The sequence below is a fragment of the Heteronotia binoei genome, chromosome 1 (assembly GCF_032191835.1).
Source record: "Heteronotia binoei isolate CCM8104 ecotype False Entrance Well chromosome 1, APGP_CSIRO_Hbin_v1, whole genome shotgun sequence".
Taxonomy (NCBI): domain Eukaryota; kingdom Metazoa; phylum Chordata; class Lepidosauria; order Squamata; family Gekkonidae; genus Heteronotia; species Heteronotia binoei.
The window spans coordinates 32,919,093-32,937,365 of record NC_083223.1 but is presented as its reverse complement, the minus strand read 5'-3'; the positions used below and the strand labels follow the sequence as shown (position 1 = coordinate 32,937,365).

The window sequence follows — 18,273 nt, the reverse complement described above, 5'->3', positions numbered from 1 at the left end:
CAGTTGTCAAAGTGCCTCTTCAAATGCAGGGCTGGCCTGACCATTAGGCAAACCTAGGCAATTGCCTAGGGCACCAGAGTTCTAGGGGCGCCAAAAAAGCTTGTGCTGCAGTACTCCTTTATACCAAGTCAGACAATTTTACCTATCTAGCCTATTGCTGCCTACAACCTGTCCTTTTAGCAGAGTTTTATTGGATGATTTCTTGCTGTTCTCTCTACTGAATGGGAGGACATCCAAGTCGTAGTTCACCTAGGGTACCCAAATTCCTTGGGCCGGCCCTGTTTAAGTGACTGGACATGAGTGGCTTTAAGAGGTGCTGGTCCTTGGAGTCATGGCCTGAAGAGGAGGAGAGAAGAAAGTCTTTCCCATTTCTCTGGTCCTTCAGCTCTTTGAAGCAGCTGGGTCAGATGCTGGGACCAGCTTCTTCCTGGAGCCAGATCTCACAGAGTGATCCCAAGGATCTGAGAGGAGACGGCATGTTTCCTCCACCCCTTAACCATGCTGAGTGTTGCAGGTGAACTTGCCTGGGAAGCTCAGCATGGGCTAGGAGATGACATGCAGCTGCTAAATGCAAGTGCAGATCCCCCACTCCCATCTGAACTCTGATTAAATGTAGCTTGAGAAGTACCTCTTTACAGTATCTAGTGACAGCCACCCCCAAGGGATGCTCACTGCTGGCTTCTGCTGTGCCAACAACAGCAAGGATCTTCTTCAGAGAGAGAGTAGCTGCAGCATCACCAAGCAAGAGGATTCTCATGACTTTGGGAACCCCGTAAGTGATTGTCCCTGTTTTATCGAACATCACAGTATTGACCTGCAAGAAACAAAAGCAACAGCCATAATCCTCCTCGGAACTGGAAGCATCTCTGGCCATTTCTATGTATTAGTTTCTGCCTATTCTAAAAACATGCACTTACACAAGATTGAGAACTTGGTTAAACTATATAAGGGACCACCAAAAACAACAAAAGCACCACTGCACACACACCAGAAAGACTGTTTAGAAGATAGTTTCAGAGAGTAGCCATGTTGATCTGCAGTAGAACAGCCAGATTCAAGCCCTGTAGCATCTGAGAGAGCAACAAGATTTTTGCAGTAGAAGGTTTCATGAGTCGAAGCACTCTTTGTCAGATACAAGGGAGGGGAAGCTTTGACTCTCAAAAGCCTACAACCTGAAGATCTTTTTGGTGCATAATGTGCTACTGGACCTAAATCTAGCTGTTCTGACTGTCTTGGAAGAAGACCAATTGAGAGCAGGGAAGCAGGACAAAAAAAGCTGAATGGAGAGAGACCAATCAGTCCCTATGAAAATGCACACAGTGCTGGGTCTCTGGTTCTGACGGCTTCCATCCAAGCGCCATGGTCAGATGACCACCATCTTGGGAGGAGTAATTCTGTAGGACTGAGAGAGGTACTTATGTGGGTAACTGGTTGGTAGGGAACTGGTTAGAGAACCACACTCTCAAAGAGTAGTTTGTCAATGGCATTTCATCTGAATGGAGAGAGGTGTTCAGTGGGGTGCCACAGGGCTTGGTACTTTTCAATATTTTTATCAATTATCTGGATGAGGGTGTAGAGCAACTACTCATTAAATTTGCAGATGACACCAAAGTGGGAGGAGCAGTGAACATACTAGAAGATACTAGAAGATAGAGATAGAATTCAACAAGATCTGAAAATGCTGGGAAAGTGGGCAGAAGTGAACAAGATGCAAATTAACAAGTTCTACATTTGGGTAACAAAAATGAGGAACACTCATACCCCATCAAAAATGAGGATGGGGGATATACTTCTGGGTAGCAGCATGTGGGAACAAGATCTTGGGGTACGGTGGACCATAAATATGCGCAGCCAGTGCGATGGATGCAGCAACAAAAAGGGCTAATGCGATCTTGGGGTGTATCAGCAGAAGCATAACATCCAAATCACAAGATGTCAGTCCCACTGCATGCTGCATTACTTAGGCAGCACCTGGAGTATTATGTGCCGTTCTGGAGGCCTCATTTCAAGGATGCAGAAAGAATGTAGCAGGTGCAGAGGAGAGTGACAAGGATGATCAGGGGCATGGAAACCAAGCCCTATGAGGAAAGGCTTGGGAATGTCCATTCTGGAGAAAAGGAGGTTGAGGGGGGACATGATTGCTCTCTAATTATTTGAAGGGCTGTCACTTAGAGGAGGGCAGGGAGCTATTCCTGTCAGCAGCAGAGGACGGGACTCACAATAATGGGTTTAAATTAAGGTTCCATTTTATAAAATGTTATATATTATATAAATTTATTTATATTTTATCATATATAATATAATGTTACGGATTGTGAAGAATGTATACATGCAATGTGCCACTGAACACTGAGGCTTGAGTGTGAGACATCCAGAAAGATTTCTGAGTTATGTCAGATGAGCTCAAGGTTGCATAGAGGCCTGTGGCAAAACATCCAAATCTGAGCAGCAGAAAAAGGTGCAACTCCGGAAGTGGAGTGAGAGATAACAAATGTGAGTGGGCCAGCAGGTTGCGTAGCTATTGTGGAAGAGCTGGGGCCCAAAAACTGAAGCAGGAAATGCATACATAATTCCTCCATTATTATCATTTCTTCTTGGATTCCTCAGCTATGTTACTGCCTACAGTCCAGGGATAATAGGGCGGTTTACTCCTGTGGCTTTGAGTTCCAGTGGAGTGCTAGTCCTTCTACAGAATCCCTATAGGTCTGAGCAACAGGAAATAGGCAAGAGAATTCTCTTAAGCCACAACCTCCCGGTTGCCCATGGCTCACTTTATCTGTGGTGCTCTGGGCCTTCTTCAATGCCTTGTTTTTGGCTCTCCAAGGTACCCTGCTTAGCCGCTGTGTCAAACTGGACACTGGACTAGCTGGACTACTGGTCTATTCCAGCAGGCTTCAATTTACGTTCTTATGTTGCTGCATAACTGTTGGGCTTGGTAGAGGCCTCTGTGATCAGCAATAAGTTTTTTCATGTGTATGTGGGGGGGATTAACGGCTCATCACCTTTTTCAGCCCCAGGTGGGGCTGAAAAGGAAGAGACTGGAGAGAAGTGATGTGCTTTGACAGTGGTCTCAGGCTCCAAGATGAGCTCTGAAGTCTGAGGAGACTTACCTTTACTTTTAACTCCTCATTAGGCTCAAGGACAGCCTTGGCCACTTCACCTTTAGCTGCTGCGGCTGCCAAGACAGTATAGCTGCAGTGGGGCTCCCACCTGGCACGTTTCCCTGCCTTTCTGGCAATGGCTACCACCCCCTCAGGTGAGCAGGGCCTTTTCAGTTTTTTTTTTAAAGTGATAACAGTAAAATGAGTACCCAGCTAGCTGGGGGGAAAGTGTAGATGCTGGGGAAGGAATGGCAAATCACCCCGTAAAAAGTCTGCCATGAAAATGTTGTGATGCGACATCACCCCAGAGTTGGAAATTACTGGTGCTTGCATAGGGGACTACCTTTACCTTAAAAAAAAACATGAATATTATTATGATATAACATTCTATTTATTATGTTCTCTGAATTCCTAGGTTTTATTTTTAAAAGTATATGTCTAACCCAGGGTGTGGCTCTTTCACACATATTGTGTGGCTCTCCAAGTCCCAACCACCCAGGTGGCCAGCTGGGAGATTTCTCTCTTTAAATCACTTCTCCAAAGCAAACCAGCTGACATGGGGGGTGGGGCAGGAAACCTTGGAGAATGCATTTAAAATTGCTTTCTTTCTACCTCTTCTTCCCTTCTCCCACCCCCATTTATTTTATTTTCTTCTTTCCTTCCTTCCACCCCTCATTCTCTCTTTATCTCTTCCCTCCCCCTCTAAGTTAAATGTGTTCTCCAAGTCCCACCCCATTGCTTCTCGGGCCAGCTGGTTTGGCTCGGAGAAGGCATTTGTCTCTTTAAATCACTTCACCAAGCCAAGTCAGCTGACATGGAGGGAGGTAGGCTTGGAGAATACATTTAAAGTTAAAGGTGCTTTCTTTCCACCTTTCCCTCCCTCTTCCTCCATCTATATCCTTTCTTTCCATCTCCTTCTCTCTCTCTCCCCTTTCTTCCTTCCCCATCTATTTGCTTTCTTTCTACCCTTCTTTTTTTCTCTTTCTCTTCCTTCCTTTCTCTCTCTCCCTTTCTCCTCCCTCCCTATCAGTTTTCTTTGTGTTTTTCTCTTTTCCTCTTCCTCCTTCCCTCCCCATCTATTTGCTTTCCCTCATTTCCTCTCTTTCTATTTCTTTCTTTCCACCTCTCCCCCCTCCTCTTCTCCTTCTCATTTGTTTCCAATTGAGGAAGTTAGAGAATATTTGCCAAAATATCAGTTTCAGGAAAAATTACAGAAACAAATAGCTCTAGTTATCTAGCAGTTCAGTTTATTACCATCAAAGATCAGTTAAAAATTGAAATAAATAAGATGTTGTACCAGCAGCTGAAGGCTGCTCTTGTTCTTGCCTGATGCTCTCTCTCTTTCTCTGTATGTGTATTATTATATTATTGCATAGTGAATTGGACAGGGGCATGGTTGGCATCTCTGGAGCTGGAGGCCCAGAGCGACTCTGGCCATGTTCATGTCTTGTGGTTCTCAAACATCTGCCATTTATTCTATGTGGCTCTTATGTTAAACAAGTTTGACCACCCCTGGTTTAACTCCTTTTGTTGATTTACTTTAAAAAAAGAAGCTAGGAATCCAGTAAACTTGATAAACAAATCATTAGATCACCAAAATCATATGACACTACTCAACTGCAAATTTTTAAAAAACACAGACACACAGAGCCCTCCCAGTGGTGGGAAAGAAAATAGCTGCTGCAGAGATGGGACACAGAAAATGGCTGTCCCATGGACAGGATCAGGAAAACTCAAACCTTCCTACCCAAAAGGCAGCAAATCAGATTTGGTAAAGAGCAGGGAAAAATCAAGGAAACCCCAGGAGGTGTATGACTGCTATGGGGAAACAGCAAAAAAACAAAAAACGCAAACAGCCTGTATAGATGGGATGCCAGACCCCCCCCCCCGCCCCCCCGGGAGGGGGTGGAGTCCCCCCCCCTTTCAGGTCCCCCCTCTCTGCTTCTGATTGGGAATTTAATAGCAGCCCCCAGGCACAGATGAGCAGCAACAATATTAACCTTGTGTGCCATTTCCAGAGGCTTCCCACCTTTGATGAGAATACCATTTTGTGCAGCGACTCCTGTGCCCACCATCACAGCTGTCGGAGTGGCCAGGCCCAGGGAGCAGGGGCAGGCAATGCACAGGACTGTAATGGAGGTCTGGAAAGCAAACCGTATGATGATTTCTGCTTTCGAAATGTGTTTACTGTAATGCTGGAAGGAAAAGGAAAGGAAAAAATGGGTTTTGCTTGCCAGAAAATCTAGCAGCATTAAAAGACAGCAAGGCATTTGCAAGAAGCAGACAAGACACTTAATTGCTATCAATGCTGGAGCTTTGGAGACAAATCACTGTATTAATACCAGAAACTATAATCCTGCTATGGATGAATGTGCCATGGGGAGGCAGGTATGGGAATTCCGCCAGATCTGAACTGCCCTCTGCACGCATTCAGGAAAAAGAATCTCCAGCTCTCCTTGTTATATCACCTGGCTGTGAGAGGAGGAAAGCATTTCCCATCCTACCAGTTCAACCCTGCTTATTTTTTCCCCTGGCGTTTAATAAACAGCTGGCCTCCTCTTCTTTATGGTAGCCTTTCAGATATTAGGGAGGCTGAGTCACCCAATTTTGGCTTAGATCCCACAGTAAATTTTTACTAATGGAAGGTGGGGTGTGTGCGATTTTGGTTTTGCCATTCGCTCCTCCCACTAGGCACTTCCAGCTCCCTCCTGAGGGTCCCTTGTACCCCAAAAGCAGAATTTCAGGGAACATCCCAGGCTACAGTGGGAGGCGGGAAGTGAGGAAATCCCATTCCACTGATAAGAAATGCCTTCCTTTAGTGGAGATTTATACCAGAATGCAAGCCTTTTCCTCCTGTAACAAAACATGCCTGATTCATCCAACTGTCAAGCATAGGTATTTCAAATAATCAAGCAATTGTTTGATACAAAGACTTGTTTTATTGATAATCCATTGTTGCTCAAGGTGCAGTACCTTGAGAGTGATACAGAGTTGCTCATAGCATAGTGTTTTAAGGACTACATCAAAGAGTATAGAAAAGATAGCCTCAAGACATAACAAGCATGTGTGAATTGTTACAACTATGCAAAAATACTACCCATTACTATCTTGCGGTTGAAACTTCCCTCAATCTCATATATTCTTGCCCCTGTTGATAAGCAATGAATGGGAACTGTTGGGGGGGGGAGGCGCCTCCTTTCTCTCTATCATCAAAGTTACAGCATTCTTACATTTTCTATCCAGAGATGGGAAAGAGGAAAGCGAGGTGAGAAAAGTAAGAGGGGGGGGGTGAGCTTTGATATGAAGCTATGGGAAAGGACAGTTGTCAGAGCTAAAGCAGAAGGAATCAGAATCCAGTAAATGTATTGATTTACTGCACAGAAATAGCATGCTTGACACCAACTTCTCCTCATCACATCTAATCCCAAATCTTTATTGCTCCATTTAGTAGCTCAAGCCAGATGCAGTGCTCTAACACTGAGCAGGTCTCTCACAAATGTTACTTACAAGCACGCTAAACTTTTTTAAAAATCGGGAACATACACATTTATACAGTTTTGCATTTAAGCATAAATGAACTGGATAGTCTGCAGTATTTAACACTTTTGGAAATCATTAACATTTCCTGAATTATAATAGCAATGAAGAATATATTCCTACTCATCTGCCCAGACATCTAATGTATTTTTATCCAATTCCTCCTTCATGGAAATTGGGGCAATACACATAGTCCCCCCTGCCCCTGCTCCATACTAGCTATATTTATTAAAATAATTGATATCCTGCCTTTCTTGTAGTTCCAGGCAGCTTACAATAATAGTTAAAAGCATTTTCAGTTAAAAAACCCAAACATAACGAGATCACAAATATCTCCCCCCTCCTTCCCAGAACAGACACCTGCTGATTCAGGCTGACTCAGAAGTCCTGACCAAGAGGCAGGCCTTGCTGGGCCTCCTGAAGACCTCCATTCCGCAGAGCCAGAGCAGTGATGAAAAAGCCTGGGTTCTGGTCGATGCCAGACAGGTCAACAGATGGCTGCCTGGTGACCACAGCTGATGCACAGGGGCAGATGGAAGGAGACAGTCCTTCAGATACCCTCACAATAAGGTAGCTTAGGCCAAGAGAGGGTGACTGGCCCACGAGCTCCTATGGCAAAGAAGGGGTTTGAATTCAGGGGCCTCCCAGATCTCAGTCAGACATTCAAGGCCCCACACCATAGTGCTCTGTCAATGCAGTACTTACAGGAAAGTATTTCAGCACAATATCAAAGTGTATAAATCCAATCACAATCCATGCAACTAGTGTTGCAGAAGAAATTATGATGATAAATGGGACAAAGTACCCACTAAATTTGTCAGCCAGTTGCTGGATGGGTGCCTGTAAAAATTCAGAAAAGTAGATTTTATACTTGTGTGTAAGAATACAAAGGGGGAGACACATACTCCTGCCTTCCTCACAAATATGGCTGTTCTATTGTGGGCTCATATTTCCCCACAGAGAAGCATTTTCCATTAAATCTGCTGACTGCACTTGCCAATTAGTCAAAGGATCAAGCCAAATAGGGTGGCCAGACCGTCCCGGGCACCCGGGAATGTCCCGGTTCTGGCCCCCTATTCCCGCCTCCCGGGCTGGCTATACCGGGACCATTAGAGGTCCCGGTTTAGCCAGCCCCGGAGGCGGTGGGCCGCGGGCGCCAGCGGGGAAGGCGGCGAGTGAGGGAGGGAGCGTCCCTGCGCGTGTGCAGGGATGGTCCCTCCCTCACTCGCCGCCTTCCCCGCCCGCGCGCGGGGCCCGGCGGCGGTGGCCTCTCCGCGGCCTCCGCTGGTCCCTGGAGGGCCTCCAGCGAGCAGCGGAGGCCGCGGAGAGGCTGCGGAGAGGCCGGCGCTGGTCCCTGGAGGCCCTCCAGAGACCAGCGCCGACCAGCGGAGGCCTCTCCGCGGCCTCCGCTGGTCCCTGGAGGCCCTCCAGAGTCTCTGGAGGGCCTCCAGCGAGCAGCGGAGGCCGCGGAGAGGCCGGCACTGGTCCCTGGAGGCCCTCCAGAGACCAGCGCCGAACAGCGGAGGCCTCTCCGCGGCCTCCGCTGGTCCCTGGAGGCCCTCCAGAGACTCTGGAGGACCTCCAGCGAGCAGTGGAGGCCGCGGAGAGGCCGGCGCTGGTCCCTGGAGGTCCTCCAGAGACCAGCGGAGGCCCTCCCCGGCCGCCGCCAGCAGCACCAGCCGCCCGGAAGAGAGGCCGCCACCCGCCCTGGATGAAGGTAAGCAGGGAGGGGGCCAAAGCGGGGGGGGGGCGGCTGGGGGGGCGGCCTTCCTTCCTTCCTTCCCTCCCCCTCCCTTCCCTCCTTCCTTTCTTCCTTCCTTCCCTCCCTCCTTCCTTTCTTCCTTCCTTCCCTCCCTCCTCCCTTCCTTCCCTCCCCCCTTCCTTCCTTCCCTCCCTCTGGCCACCCCTGGAGTGGACAATACTGACTTTGGTGGACCCAAGCACTGATTCAGTGTAAGGGAGCTTTGTGTTTGTGACTGGACTAGACAATACTGACTTTGGTGGACCCAAGCACTGATTCAGTGTAAGGGAGCTTTGTGTTTGTGACTGGACTAGACAATACTGACTTTGGTGGACCCAAGCACTGATTCAGTGTAAGGGAGCTTTGTGTTTGTGACTGGACTAGACAATACTGACTTTCGTGGACCCAAGCACTGATTCAGTGTAAGGGAGCTTTGTGTTTGTGACTGGACTAGACAATGCTGATTTTGGTGGACCCAAGCACTAATTCAGTGTAAGGGAGCTTTGTGTTTGTGACTGGACTAGACAATACTGACTTTCGTGGACCCAAGCACTGATTCAGTGTAAGGGAGCTTTGTGTTTGTGACTGGACTAGACAATGCTGATTTTGGTGGACCCAAGCACTGATTCAGTGTAAGGGAGCTTTGTGTTTGTGACTGGACTAGACAATACTGACTTTCGTGGACCCAAGCACTGATTCAGTGCTTCTGGTGCAATTTTGTTCTCAGATCCTGTATTTACTTCATCAGTATATGGGATAAGGCACTTTCTCAACTGTGCTGCATAATGCAGCCTATTTATTTTGTCCTGTTTGCTCTGTTGGCTCTATCTGCGCCACCTTCATCACTTTCGGGGTGTGGATCCCCCAGTGGGGTGGTCTCCCGACTCCCTCCGCCGGCTGTTTCTGATAGCCCTGCGCCCCCTCTTTCATTTGATATGTGTCCCGTGCGGGTGCCACCCTCCCGCCGGGAGATGCCGCAAAATGAGCCCCCTTGAGGCTTATGGCGGCAGGGCTCGGGGGAAGCGAGCTAGACTGCTGTTCTTTTGAGGGGTTATAGAGTGTTTCGAGCCCGTCCCTGTGGCATCGGTCCCATCGTTGTAGGGCCCAGGGGGCCGGCGCAGCAGGCCGCTGAAGCAGCCTGTCGGTCACTTCCGGGTTCCTGTCCTGCATCTCGACCAGTGTTATTAGTGACAGGCTGCTTCGGCGGGCCGCTACGCCGGCCCCCTGGGCCCTACAACGATGGGACCGATGCCACAGGGACGGGCTCGAAACACTCTATAACCCCTCAAAAGAACAGCAGTCTAGCTCGCTTCCCCCGAGCCCTGCCGCCATAAGCCTCAAGGGGGCTCATTTTGCGGCATCTCCCGGCGGGAGGGTGGCACCCGCACGGGACACATATCAAATGAAAGAGGGGGCGCAGGGCTATCAGAAACAGCCGGCGGAGGGAGTCGGGAGCCCACCCCACTGGGGGATCCACACCCCGAAAGTGATGAAGGTGGCGCAGATAGAGCCAACAGAGCAAACAGTACAAAATAAATAGGCTGCATTATGCAGCACAGTTGAGAAAGTGCCTTATCCCATATACTGATGAAGTATATACAGGATTTGAGAACAAAATTGTTTCCGGCGGTGATATTTGGGGGATTTTTGGGGACATCACAGGAAGTGCTGTGAAGTCACTTCCTGTTTCCGGCAGTGGCATTTGGGGGAAATGATGTCACAGGAAGTGATGTCACTTCCCGCTTCCGGCAGGTGGCGCGCGGGGGGGGGGGGGGGGGGATGACGTCACAGGAAGTGATGTCACTTCCCGTTTCCGGCAGGTGGCGCCCGGGGGGGGGGGGAGAATGACGCCACCGGAAGTGACGTCACTTCCTGTTTCCGGTGGTGGCATGACATCGCCGGAAGTGACATCACTTCCTGTTTCCGGTGGTGGCATGACATCACCGGAAATGACATCACTTCCTGTTTCCGGCGGCTCCACGTGCACAGAGCGCGCGCGCACCCCTACCTTCCCCCCCCCCAAGGTGTCCCTGGCTGGCCTTCAGACATTATGGCCACCCTAAGCCAAACCAAACTTGATCTACGTCAGTCTTGTCGATAGCAAAGACAATAAATCTGATTTTTTTTTTTTTTGAGCAGCAGCATGATGCCAGCCAGGTACACAGAGAGGAATTTGCTTTCGCTTGCCCCTACCCAATCTACAGTCCCAGGTATTTTTCTCCTCATCTCAGTGTCAGGTTGAGCCTGCCATGCTTTCCTTTTTCTGAGCTACGCTTAGTTTTGTTTCTCCAGTGCTTGCACATAATCGTATATTGTCAAGGAAGTGCAGGAGAGGGATGGAAGACAGAGACCTCTGTTATACACATATCATTGCTATAGCAAACTTGCTTATCTAGTTGTTATAGTAACAAGCCTGGTTGGCCTGGAAATGCAACCGTGACCTTGGAGGTGGAGGTCTGGGATGATGCCTCACACCTTGAAGTGCCAACCTCACTAGGAACCAATGGACAAAGTGGGTGGGGGGAATGTTTGCCCACACTTTTTGCTGTGTATAATTATAGGTATCTGACCTACTGGGTCATTCCTGTCAATGGCTTTCCAGCAGAAGGTAATCTCTTGTATCTAACTTTAATAAATTCTAACCTTGTTCACATGAGCAGGGATTTGTGGAGTTGATTTGTGGCAGAACCTGACTCTCAGGCCCAATGTCTGGAGTGAGCTCAGCTAGAAAAAAGGCTCAATGTCTAGCGTGAGCTCAGCTAGAAAAAAGGCCCAATGTCTGAACTGAGCTCAGCTAGAAAAAAGCACAAGGGGATAGGAAGCAGGTATGAAATAGGGTTGCCAATCCCCAGGGTTTACTTTACAGTATATAGAGAGGGAGGAAAATATCATCATACAGATAATGCAATAGTACTTCCCCCTCCTGTAAAGTTGCAGCCAATTTATGGTGACCTCAAAGGGTTTTCAAGGCAAGAGATGGTGAAGATGATTTGCCATTGCTTGCCAACTGCCTCTGCGTAGCAACCCTGGACTTCCTTGCTGATCTCCTGTCCAAGCACTAACCAGAACTGACCTTGCTCTGCTTTTGAGATGGGTCTAGCATGGGCTACTCAGATCAGGGTTCAATAGGATTAGGAATCCCAAATCAAATGACAATGTGAACAACCAACTGCCCAGGCTGGCATAGTGTGAGCAGTGCTGAATGTGAGATTACGAAGGTACAGGCATGCAGTACCCACTCCAGGTAGGGCCCAAAACCTGTTTCAAAAACACAGGCAGGAAGATGGGGCTAAGGAGCAGAGGGAAAGAACTGAAAGACTGGGCTCTGGCTAGCAGCATTTGTGAGACTTTGGGGTCAGGCATCTGAAGGGACCCTTTATCTACCTTGTGACTCAAATACTCTTCTAAGTAGCCTTTTTCTTCCTGCAGAGCTTAACATGGTGCCCACCACTGAGACGAACACAGCAATTTGACAGCCAAAAGCCAAAGGCTTGAAGCCAATTTACCTTTGACATCTGAGCTTCTTCGACCAGTTTCACAATCTGGGCCAGGGTGGTATCAGAGCCAACGTGAGTCGCATTGACAAGCACTGAGCCATGGGCATTGAGAGAACCTGCAATCACAGTACTGCCAGGTTTCTTAGTGACAGGCATGGCTTCCCCTACAAAGACAAGCCCATCAACATCCATTTAATAACAGCATCTCCCTCTTTTGCTGGCCCTTACCAAAAAGGAGCCATGCTCAAAATGTGATAAAATCAAAAGCCTATCATCAGGAAACCAAGGTACTCCAGATCAAGGGGGAAAGGAGATTAATGTGCTCTCAGGCAAGATCTTAATAAGCCAGCAACAATGAACCCTGTCGGTTTTTCCTTCTTCCTATTTTGCTTCCCCATGGCAACCTAGTAATGCTTTTTAGCAACCAAAGAAGTTCAGGCAGCTGAACACAATCCTCGATTCAGGAAGAGGTTATAGAAGCATCATCACCTCTAAAGCCTACTCAATTAATTGCTTTGATAGCTCAGTTGCATATTTGAATTTCTAGGAATGCCTTTAGGAATCGTGCACACATTTCCTTCTAACCAAAGGGACAAGGTCAGCAAGAAGATAAATGCACACATACAATCAGGGAAGTGTTCTTTTCTGGTGGAAGCTGGGTTTTCAGGTAGCTGGCTCGAGGTTGACTCAGCCTTCCATCCTTCTGAGGTCGGTAAAATGAGTACCCAGCTTGCTGGGGGGAAAGTGGAGATGACTGGGGAAGGCAATGGCAAACCACCCCATAAAAAGTCTGCCGTGAAAACGTTGTGAAAGCAATGTCACCCCAGAGTTGGAAACAACTGGTGCTTGCACAGGGGACCTTTCCTTGCTATTTTGCTTCATTTCCAAGGTCTGCATGATTTCACCCATAATTGTTGTCAGGATGTGACAATATGTATCCTGCCTTAGGCTGCTTAAACTGAAGGAAGACCCCTTTGGCTGGAGGAAAGCATCAAACTTTGCCAAGTCTAGTGGTAGGATACATGTCAATGGATTCTAAGATGGCCAATGTGATGCAGTTTTGCACCATCGCATTTTGACTGGATCGTAGTTAGGAGAATTGACATTCTTGGAACTGCCCTCCAGTCAACTTGCAATTCTAGCATGGTTTTATTTTCCAGACATTACAGTGCTTTTTATTCCTGGTTCCAAGAATTAAGACAGACATTGCAATGCAAATATTTCATACTTAATACCTTTGCTCTCTGTTCATGAGAATGCAGAGAATTTGCCATATTCTTAAGGGGAAAAGACTTCTGCATATCCTCTGTATTTTCATCAACAGATGAAAGTTCATTTTTAAAGTACTGGCCTATATCCAGCCACCTGCCAAGGATTTAGCATCTCATGTTTTCTTAAGGGGGGGGGGTAGCAATATCACTAGATTTCCCCTTCCAATTACATGCCCCACTAGGCTACTCCCCAGATACTCCAGCACTAAATCTGGGGTGTCGACAGTGAGCTGTGAGGGGAGACACCATCAGTATAAATCACGCCCCCCCCCCCCTTATTAAGGAGACAAGTGCTCTTAAATCTTTGGAGCTGCATGGCAGGATACAAGTCTTGTCTATTTTGCCTCTCTCCCAATAAACCTCCATAGCAACAATTCTTTGCATTAGTGATCACATGTCTACAAAGCCTGTCCTTGGAAACACAACCCCAAGTAGTTATTAAAGCATATAAAAATTACCAGTGATTAGGGATTCATCTGCCATAGAATTGCCTTCAATTACTTTCCCATCAACTGGGAATTTCCCACCAGGTACCACTTTGACAACATCTCCTCGCTGAACCAGCTCGACAGGTACTTGATCCTCCCTGCAAAGAGATCACAGTTAAGACTTCGCTTACTGGTGTGACAGGGTACAACCCAGGGATTTTATTTGTGCTTTCATTCCCTGTTGCCATTGCTTAAAAACAAAATCCACATTAAAAAGATGCATAATAAGAAATACTGGCACCAGTAGCTCTGTTCTCCAAAACACAGTCACAGCCACCCCAAGAAACTGTCACATCTACCACGTATCACTCACCTCTAAGCTGGATTTCATAATATTGGAAAAGCTAATATTACCATGATTGAAAAATACTTTAACCATACCAACCTTCAGGAGGTAGCTGGAGACCTCTTGCTACTACAACTGATCTCCAGGCAACAGAGATTAGTTCACTCAGTTAAAATGGCTGCTTTGGATGGTGGACTCAATGACATCATAGCCCCTCCCCAAACCTCACCCTCCTCAGGCTCCACTCCCCCAAATCTCCAGGTATTTCCCAACTGAGAGATGGCAGCCCTATGGATATACCTGATGACACAGTTGTCAGGTCCAAGTGTCACCACAACAGCCTCCGTTGCTTGAAGAGAGATTAATTTGGCAAGTGCCTCTGATGTTTTACTCTGTCCAAAAACAAGCAAAAAAGTGCTTGAAACACTCCCAGCATGTTGTTTCACTTTTCCATTGAGTACCACATTCTCTAAAAACACAAATAACCTGGCATTGCTTACAAACAGGGCTCAGCATTCTGATTTTCTACCAAGAATGGTAAGGTATTTCAGATATTTAATCTTGAGCTGAATAAGGTCTTTTCCAGTATCTATGCCGGCAGTCCTGCCACTAAAGTCTGAACTCAAGACTTGTAGCCAGCAAAGCAAGGTACAAATAACACCTTAACTGGCATTTCCCAAGCAATGTAGGAGTTGCAGAGGATTAAGAGTCAAAGTTGTCACTGCTGTGACACAAAAAGCCAGTATTATATGATGCCATTTTAATTCATATTGTTCAGGAGGACATGTTTATAAACATGACAGAGCTATATTATCAAGGAATAGTTTAGGAGATTTTTCAAGGAAGGGAACAGGTCCATGGAATGTGCTATCTGCTGCTGTACACATTACCTTGTTCTCAATGCATTGTATTTCTATTTATATAATATCATTTACTGCTTGTTTAATTCTCATGCTTTGTTCAAATTTCTGCAATTCCAGTCCTATTACATTGCTTATTAGATGTCTCATCCTACTGATTGCACTGGCTCACACTACACAATCTGCTTTGAGTCTCAGTGAGAAAGGCAGACTATACATACAGCAATAGATCAGGGATCCCAAGCTTTCTTTTTTCTTTTTGTGTTTGTGTGTCTGCACTTGGAAGTCATGGCAACTTTTGGTGACTGGTCCCTACTGGGGGCCTGGAGGATATTCAGAGAGGTGGCTGAATAAAGCCTGCCTCTGTCCTCCCAATTACTGATATTCCAAGGAGGTCTCCCATCCAAGTACCTGCCAGAGTTGGCCTCACTTAGCTTCTGAGATCTGATGAGTTCTGGCTTGCCTGGGCTATCTAGGTCATGGATGGGGTCCCCAACCTTTTTTAGCCTGTGTCAGGCATGCATATTTCTAAGTACAATGGTGGGTTCTTAGACAGAAAGGAGACCGTTGGTATCCACCACCTCCCTCCCTTTTTCCCAAAAGTTGGACAAATAGTAAATCCATCTAGTCAAAAATGTTTACGCTGCAGCCTGGCTGTGAGGTGCCTCGCCTCCACATTCACACAGACAGTTCTTATCAGGTCTGGAAGAAGTGTGAGAAATGGAGATGTTTTTAATAATCTACGTTCTTTAGTAGTAAACTAGATACTATATACTAACCTTTGAACCCGTGACTCAAAACGCATCTGTATGTTATCCTTTGAACTAATCCTATATAGTAACAGTATAATCATGCATACGTCATTACTTCCAAGGATTCTGTCCTTGGTAAAGCTTCAGAGTTTCTACAATAAAGCAACTTTTGATTTTACAACAAAAGATTGATTATTGAGAAATATCGATGCTTGACAGCCTGCAGGCATCTTTGGAATTCTGACATGGTGCGTGGAGCCACAAAATCGTTGCCATGAAGTGGCTGCCACAGAAGGTGGAGCCAGGAACAAAATGGCGGCCATGACTTCAGTCACACAGTGAAGATCCTTGTGATGTGGTGGCATCTGCTGACAAAGCAATGTTCTTAAAAACTGCACAGTCAATTGAATCTCCAATGGCCAATCAGAGGCCTTGCTGACTTGGCCCCACCCACTTTCTAAAAGTCCTTGATGGTCACCAAAAAAGGTCTTGGTGGGCACCATGGTCCTCATGGGCACCACTTTAGGAACTCCAGAAATAGATAAATAGTTCTGGTCTACTGGCCACTGAGCTAACTGGAATATGTTGAAACTGAACAGGATATTCCAAACAGTTCAAAAAATATGCAGACATGGGGAGAGGATAAAATGCAAGCTATGTGAAAGAGGCAAAAGGAACAATGAAAGGTTAAGAGAAGCTGATTGTGTTTGAGGACAGCAAGGCCAGAAACAGTGACTTTAAAATTAAGCTCTCCTCACAATCTCCTCATGAGATTGAGACGCCCCTTTCTCAAGTTTCATGAATCACTTACTTAAAATGTATATACTATTATTTGTTTAAAATATTCAGTATTATTTACTTAAAATATGAGATGTATTATCGTCTTGGACTCCAGGTGGCGAACAAGGCCTAGTGCTAGAACAGATGCAGATCCATTCAGAGGCTTGACCAGCACATTACTCAGCATGTTTTGGATGGGCAGGGAACCAAATATATGTTCCAAAGGACACAGATTTCCACCAGGAAACAAGACAAAAGGAGAAACAGATGTGACCTGCTCCTCCCACACTCAACAGCCAAACGGCAAAGTCCCAAAATTAAGCCCAGATTGAGATCTGCAAATCACAGTCTGTGGCAATGATCAACCATTTGTTCCTCTTTAAACTTTTTCAGCCATGCCAGAACAGATGCCTGTCCCCTGCATATTCCAGAGTCTCAAGGTAATTTAACAGCCAAGTTACAAACTTGCTAAGAAGTTGGAGTCTCTTTATTCCATGTAGATCTCCCATAACAGAACAGGAAGGAAAAGATCTTTTCAGATTAGGTTTCCTTCTGTAGGGCAGAAGGTTGGACTAGATGCTTACTGTGGAGTTCCTTCCAACTCAGTAAGGCATTTAGTTGCAGGATGTATTACCTTTGCTATGTGTTCCAGCCACCGGCCAAGAGCAATGAACACAAACAGCATCGGAGGGGTGTCAAAAAAGGTGAGGGGGCTTTGCTCTGCCTGTTCTGCCATTGCGACCAATAAAATAGCACAAGAGTAAACGTAAGCAATAGTCGTGGCCAGCACTATGAGGACATCCATATTGGCCATCTTGTGTTTCAACGACTTATAGGCCTGGACATAGAAGTACCAGCCACCAAGGAACTGTCAAGACAAAATAAAAAGTTTCAACTCCCCATCAACATTTGTAGCTGTAAAGCCATTCTATTCTCTAAGTGTAAACACTACAATAATATCTGATTATACAAGGGATTACAAGGGAAAAGGAAAGAAAATACTCTCAAATCGTACCTGAACCAAAGTGCAAAGGACAAAGAAGAGAAGGTTTAGAATAGATAATCCAGGAATTAGGTTTTGCTCCAGCACCGACGATCCATGCTGCTGGCCATCAGGTATTAGCATGTAAATCATTAAGATCAAAACAGGGATACCAAATACCAGACTGCATAAGAATGATTTCTTCCATCTGAAAAGGCAGTGAACCCACAGCATGAGAAGACCAGACATCCCTATCAACTGAGTGGGTAAAATTCCTGGGTATGTGTTTTAATTGTGTATGTGGTTTAATTGTCAAATTAATTGTTTTTATCAATACATCTAATTCTCAGTGTGAACAAATCTGTGTATGCTTAAATTCAGAGACTGGAGCCTCAAACTTAAGAAAAGCCCCAGGTTTGCAGAAAAATCTGAAATATAAAAAAGTACATTGGGAAGTTAACATCCTTCCCCATAATAGAAGTGCAGCCTGTAGCTTTAAGAAACTCAGCGGCTGTTGTGGCCTTACTAGGCAACCACAACAATATTGCCAACCTTCACACCTTGGATTCTATCAGTAAAAGTCAAGGGGAGAAGGCAGAGTTGGGATGCCCCCTACCCCAACACCAACAAAGCCTACCCAGACATTACTTGAGAACAAATCGCATGATTTACTTGTACTTTATATTTTCAAAGCTTGTTTAAATGTTTTTGATTGTTTGCTGCCTAAGCCAAATGGAAAAGTGGCATATTTTTAAATAAACAATTAAAATATTGCCTAGTATTCCTGAATTTAAACTAAGTAGCACTCTGAATACGGTTCTTCAGTATTTATTGAGACAGATACATGTATTGCACACCCGGAGGTCCATAAGGCCAAACAGAATAGCCAAGCTCAGAAAGATTTACATTGAACTGTCAAATTTAAAAGGATTACTGTCAAACCTGTTAAAAGCTGTTTGTTTTTATATTTTAATTGAA

The 18,273-nt window shown here is 46.1% G+C and overlaps 1 protein-coding gene across 2 annotated transcripts in view; it reads right to left on the bottom strand.

Moving 5' to 3' along the window:
- ATP7B (ATPase copper transporting beta) overlaps positions 1 to 18,273 on the bottom strand; it is a 53,978-nt gene that overhangs the window by 8,946 nt on the left and 26,759 nt on the right. For both annotated transcript variants that reach the window (XM_060233284.1, XM_060233291.1), the window contains exons 7-14: positions 17,329 to 17,503; positions 16,948 to 17,181; positions 14,222 to 14,313; positions 13,606 to 13,733; positions 11,886 to 12,040; positions 7,344 to 7,478; positions 5,102 to 5,296; positions 629 to 814 (exon numbers count right to left, since the gene is read on the bottom strand). In XM_060233284.1, coding sequence (XP_060089267.1) covers positions 629 to 814; positions 5,102 to 5,296; positions 7,344 to 7,478; positions 11,886 to 12,040; positions 13,606 to 13,733; positions 14,222 to 14,313; positions 16,948 to 17,181; positions 17,329 to 17,503 — 1,300 coding nt within the window. The remainder of the gene's footprint in view (positions 1 to 628; positions 815 to 5,101; positions 5,297 to 7,343; positions 7,479 to 11,885; positions 12,041 to 13,605; positions 13,734 to 14,221; positions 14,314 to 16,947; positions 17,182 to 17,328; positions 17,504 to 18,273) is intronic.